Here is a 6,034-nt window from a genome sequence, read left to right as displayed (position 1 = left end):
TAATTGCATGACCCCTGGCAATGTTTACAAAATAGTGAGGGCTATAGCAACTTGCTTTATTCACACTGAGCTCTGACACACACAGGAACTCAGGGAAGAGATTTTATTTCACTAGTAAACCTAAGGGCAGTACCAGAATATGGGTCTGGACCTGTTCGAGTCTTCTTCCCTCAGTTTCCCCTTCTTCACACTTAGCTGGAGGTCACCAGGAGGAAATCTCTTTTATGAACTCTTAATTTAAAAGGTCACATACACATTTATAGATTGAATGGCCTTTTTTAACCTTGCATCCAATTAAAGAGGAAAAGCTTGATCCATTGACAAGTTAAGGGTTTCTTGGTTATTTTGTGATCATTTCCCCCCAGTGGACACAAGAGCCGATACTGGCATGACAGCTCTCTAGAGTTATGTACATAAAATTTAAGGCAAGAAGCCAAAGAAAGGAAGAGTGAAAAACAAAACATTACAACAAAAAGAGGGGTTCAGTGAATTCCTGGGGATAGTGCATAATCTTCTCTTGAACTCCTGTCCTCCTCTAATCTTCCAGAAATCTTAATTGGAGACCTTAGTGCGAGGAAGCTCAATGGACATAACAGGGCCAGGCCAGGGGGTCACAGATGTCTTTGAAGAGGCAGGGCTGACAGGGAAGGGAATGCAAGCTGTTTGCTGGACAGCTCCATTGTGAGAGCAAAGCTTGTCTAGGTTCAAAGGACTGGCTGTGGCTTTTTCCAATTCTTCCTAGCTCCCTGGGACAGGAACATATTGCTGATGCCTTCAGTAGAATTGAAATTTCCCCCTTCCCCTTCTCTCCCATCTTTACTATTTAGACCCTTCAGATTTTCATGTATGAGCTGGAAAATCTTAGCTTTTCGAACTCTACCCCTTGGACTTTTGCTGGGGACTGAGGGGACTCACTCAGGAGTGACTTATGGGGATCCAGGAAGAGTTGGGGAGGACTCCATTCCGTAGGAAGCTAAGCTACAACTGTGTTCCACAAGGTCACAAGGAAGAAAGAACCTGGGCAATTGATCGTTTGAATTTGATCAAGACTTTGGCAAAAATCTGGATTCTCTATGATGGCTCTGCTGAATCTCAAATTCATCCTGAGGCTTCCTGTTCATAGTGGGAATGGTGCAAACAAGAACCTGTCTTTTCTAACCTCACCATTCAGGGAAGGTTCCATACGGAAGCTCTGAACATAATAGCTTAGGAAGAGCTGCCTCTGAGAAGTCCCAGTATCCTTCTTAGCATAGTGCTGGGGAGAGCTCTTCCTCAACACAAAACCTGGCCACCAAGACACTGCTCTCAGAGCCAAAGCTTTGGAGAGGAGTGGACTCAAGGTCATGCCATGGATCACTGGAACTACGGCTGCATCAAGATTCAAACCAAGCCAACTCTGTTGTAGCCCATTGCTCAGGAAAGGAGCTCAACAAAGAGAATTGAAAGGTCTAAAAGAAAACACAGGAGCCCAAATGGTGAAATGCAAAAGTAGATCTATTTTAAAGAGAAGAAATCACCAACTAACCACTTTCTCCAGAACCAATATCTGGGACCCTTGAACTGTTTGCAGGATAACAAAATCAGAAGTCCACAGCATTGAGAAGGGACAATGACCTCAGGGACTTCATCCCGGAGAGCTGAAGCTCACAAACCCATTGAGCTTGCCTCATTCAAACACAAAACATTTTCTAAGTTGCATTGGGATAAGAGAGATTTTGGAATAATCCCCTAAAGCCAATATTTACAGCTAAGGTCAATCAAACAGAGAGCTCTGGGCCTAGAGTCCGACATTTATATACTAGCTGTGTAATCCCGGGAAAGTCACTTCTCTGTCTCAATTTCTTCATCTGCAAAATGAGGATGACAATAGGTCCTACCACTAAAGGTTGCTGCAAGATCCAAGTGAGATATCTGGAAAGTGCTTACCACAGCTCTTGGCACATGATAAACACTGAACAAATGCTTGTTTCCTTTTTTCCTTCCTCCAGTCTTCTCTACAGCAGCCAGAGAAGAAGAGTTAAGGATTTAGGGTCCAATACAAGAACAGAAAACACGTTTCAATCAGTATTGGAGCCCCCTGTTCCCTCCCTCTAAATCTCAGTCCCTTCTCCTCTGTAGATCAAGTTGTTGACGGGGTAGTTGTGGAAGCTGGCGGTGTGACCATTCACGGGTGGGGCCTGAGTCTGGGGGCCAAGTTCCGCGCCGTGGACCATGTTGGAGCAAGTTGGGTAGGAGCTGAGGCCAGAGTTCGCTTGCCTTGCCAGAGCCAAGTCCCCCACTGGTCTACCTCCTGCTTCTGGGAGGTGCCTGGGGAAGACGCCACTGCCATTAGCCAGGGCTCCCATGGTGGAAGTGAAGCTGGAGAAACACGGGCTGGCCTCCCTAGCTAGTAAGGAGGGCTTGGATTCAGTCCCGGTGCTGGCTGAGCTGAGCAGTTCTGGGGAGGTGGAGTCTGTGAGGCTGGGGTTCTCCACTGGGTTTTTGAGGGTCCCGGAGCTACCGTCTTCAGACTTAGAGACGGCTCCCGGTGTCCCCGTCCCATTGGAGTCTCCTCGTCTTTTCCTCTTTCTGCGGAAGTTTCCGTGATCAAACATTTTCTCACAATTTGGGTCCAAGGTCCAGTAATTTCCTTTCCCTGCAGGAGAACAGTATTTTTTTTTTTTTTAAGATAAACTTGATAACCAGCTTCCCTGCAGATTCGCCCAGAACCACTCAAGTAATGAATGGGATGGGGCAGACAGAGCCTGGAGCTTGGAATCAGAAAGGCCTGGATGCAAAACCCCCCACTGACAGTACCTGTGTGACCCCAGGCAACTCTCTGGAGGAGCTTCACTTTCTCACTTTCCATAAAAGAAGGCCTATGTTCTTACAGGCTGGTGGCTAGAGCCAGGGCAGAATTTCTTTAAAAGGCTCTGTAAATGCCAGCTGTGTGTATTTGTGTGTGTGTGAGAGTGTGTATGTGTGTGTGTGTGAGAGAGTGAGGGTGTGTAATTGTGTATGTGTGAGAGTGTGTGTGTGTGTGTGTATGTGTGTGAGAGTGTGTATGTGTGTGTGTGAGTGTGTGTGAATGTATGTGTGTGAGAGAGTGTGGGTGTGTGTGTGTGTGAGAGAGTGGGGGTGTGTAATTGTGTGTGTATGTGTGAGAGTGTGTGTAAGTGTATGTGTGTGTGTGTGAGAGAGAGAGGTGTATGTGTGAGAGTGTGTGTGAGTGTGTGTGAGTGTATGTGTGTATGTGTGTGTGTGAGAGAGAGGTGTATGTGTGAGAGTGTGTGTAAATGTATGTGTGTGTGTGTGAGAGAGAGAGAGAGAGAGAGAGAGAGAGAGAGAGAGAGAGTGTGTGTGTGTGTGTGTGTGTATGGAGGGGGTGGGGGGTACCAGGCTCCTTAGAAAGGTCTCTCCCATACCCCATCACCTATGGGATCCGCAGCTGACGTTGGGAGCTCCCCATCTCCCAGCACGCTCATCCCACTCAAAGAACCGATTTTCAGAAACCCAACAAATGCTGTCCCTCCTTTTGCAGACGGCACCGCAGCTCCAGAGAAGGGAAGGGACTGGGCTGTGGGATTCTAGCGTCTTGGGTTTGGAGTTGGAGGAGACCTCACTCAGAGGCCATCAGTGCAAAAGCCTCATCTTCCAGGGGAGCAAGGGGCTCCCTCACGGGGAGGCAGCAGGAGCGGAGCTTCCCTTGGAGGCCGCGCTCGCCTCTTTATTCGGGCCTCTCCCCCCTCCCCACCCTGGCTCTGGGGACTAGCCCAGCCATAGAGGAACTTGTGACCGCAGGAGAGGAGCGGCTGGGAACGCAGGTCGGGTCTGGGGGGTGGGGGCCGTCCCCTACTGCCTACCAGGGTCGTCGTCGTCGCGGGGCACCTTCTTGAAGCAGTCGTTGAGGGACAGGTTGTGGCGAATGGAGTTCTGCCAGCCGGCCTTGCTCTTCTTGTAGAAGGGGAAGGTGCCCTCCACGTACTGGTAGATCTGGCTCAAGGTCAGCTTCTTGCCAGGCGCGTTCTCGATGGCCATGGCGATGAGCGCCGAGTACGAGTAGGGCGGCCGCATTATCTTCAGCAGCTCCTGCTGGTTGGACAGCGACAACCAGGAGAGCTCCGCCGCCGCGGCCGGCGGCCCGAGGCCGGGCGAAGCGGGAAGGAAGGGGCGCTGGCCGGGGCCGCCGAAGCCCGGCAGGTAGGAGGGCTGCCCGAGGCCCGGCCCATTGAGCCACAGGTAGGGGTTGGCCCCCGCCCCGCCGTACTCAGACAGCCCGAAGGCGGCGGAGGCCGCCGAGGGAACCCTCGACGGCCCGTGAGGGTGCTGGGGCAGCCCCGGCTGGTAGAAGTTCAGGTGGTCCCCGTAGACCGTCAAATCCATCAGCTCCGGGCCGCCGGGCGCGTGTGGCTGGCCCGAGGGGCCCGGCGGGCTGGCTGACGGCTGTCCCGGAACTTTCATGACGGTCCCATAGAACCGGGTCCAGGTCCTCCTAGCCGCAGCCTGCGGGAGCCGTGACCGGTCCAGAGGAGCACTGACAGAGGAGCCGCCAGAGCCCGCGGGGCCCTCATCTGGTAGACTTTGTTCCTGCCGCTCCGCCCCAGCCCTCCCGAGGTGCTCAGATTCCTCCCCTCCCCTTCCTTTTTTCCCCCCGCCCACCCGAGGAATAATCTCGGCCCTCCTCCCCCCGCCCCCCAATTCTTGTTTCATCCACCTTCGACCTCAGCCCTCAGGATGCCACTTCCCAGCGCGGGCAGCCGCACTTTTCGGGAGAAGCGCCTTGACCCCCCCGGCCTGGTGAGACTCCGCCCCTCCCGTCTCATCGGACAAATTGCCCCGCTCCCTGCCCACTCCCGACCTTGCGCTGTCGGCCCTTAATTGCTCCCAACCTCTCCTGTCTCTCTCGGGTGTAAACCCCCGGATCAGAGACGTGAACGTGAGCGCCGCCGGGACTTCCGAGGGGAGGGTGAGAAGGGCCCTCGCGGGGCAGGTCGGGCCCCGGCCTTAGAGCCAGCCAGGCACTCACCGCTCTAGTGTGCACGAACCCCGACTAAGTGTGGGAGCCTGAGGGGAAAGGAGACCTCCCAAAGAGATACGGGTCCGAGAGGGGGTGGGACACTCCCCTTCTACTGGCTGGCCACATGTCTCCTAGATTTGGGGACTAGCAAGAATGGCTGTCAGGTCCCTCCTGAATCTATGATTCTAAATATATAGTATTATTCTATTCTATTATTTATATTTATATTATTTATTATTTATATTATATTATTTTAATATATTATAATTATAAAATAATATATTATGTTATTTATATATATAATATAAATATATAATTTATATTAAATTATAGTATATATTCTAAGTATAGAATAGCTGCTCTATGTCACAGGCGTTTGTGGGAAAAGCAATGACTCCCGAAAAGTCCCTTTGAATGAGGAACCGCTCATTATCCCCCCACTTGGTAGAGATGAGAAACTGGCTCCTGAGAGGGCAAATGGACTGCCCACCACAGAGTAGGGACTGGCATTCTGGGATTTCTTATGCATACACTGGCCTCCGATCACTAGAGATCCCACAGATCCCTTCTGGGAAGCTGTCACTGCTCTCTCAGGGAAGCACGTTCTCACAGCCTGATTGGCGGCACAGAAACGTTGATTCCAGACTCTTATGCACCCAAGTCTTTTCCAACCCTGACTCAGATGGGGAGCATCCATAGTGCCATTCTTAGAGGGTCACCAATGGGAGCCAGTCAATCAATAAATATATACCAAGCCCCTACCACGTGCCAGACACTAACGCTAAGCGCTGGGGACACACAAAAAGACAAAATACAGTCCCTAACCTCAAGGAGCTCATAGTCTAGTGGGAGGACAAGGTATAAGCAATTTATCAACAAGCCACATATAGAATTAATAGAAAATAATCAACAGAGGGAAGGGATTAGCATCAGGGGGAGGTGAGAAAGGCTTTCAGTAGGAAGTCAGGTGTTAACTGGCACAAGCCAGCAATCAAAGATAAGGAAAGGGGGGGGGGTGCTTCCGGGCATGACAGACAG

General features: G+C 51.3%; 1 protein-coding gene across 1 annotated transcript; it reads right to left on the bottom strand.

Moving 5' to 3' along the window:
• Nucleotides 1-2,090: 2,090 nt before the first annotated feature.
• Nucleotides 2,091-4,440, bottom strand: FOXI2 (forkhead box I2). Its single transcript, XM_051974021.1, has 2 exons — nt 3,843-4,440; nt 2,091-2,635 (listed from the first exon to the last, which is right to left on the bottom strand). The coding sequence occupies exons 1-2, from the start codon at nt 4,438-4,440 to the stop codon at nt 2,091-2,093; spliced, it is 1,143 nt and encodes a 380-aa protein (XP_051829981.1).
• Nucleotides 4,441-6,034: the final 1,594 nt, after the last annotated feature.

The sequence above is a fragment of the Antechinus flavipes genome, chromosome 2, assembly GCF_016432865.1.
Source record: "Antechinus flavipes isolate AdamAnt ecotype Samford, QLD, Australia chromosome 2, AdamAnt_v2, whole genome shotgun sequence".
Taxonomy (NCBI): Eukaryota; Metazoa; Chordata; class Mammalia; order Dasyuromorphia; family Dasyuridae; genus Antechinus; species Antechinus flavipes.
Note: the sequence above shows the minus strand (reverse complement) of the source record. Positions and strands in the feature narration are given on the sequence as shown.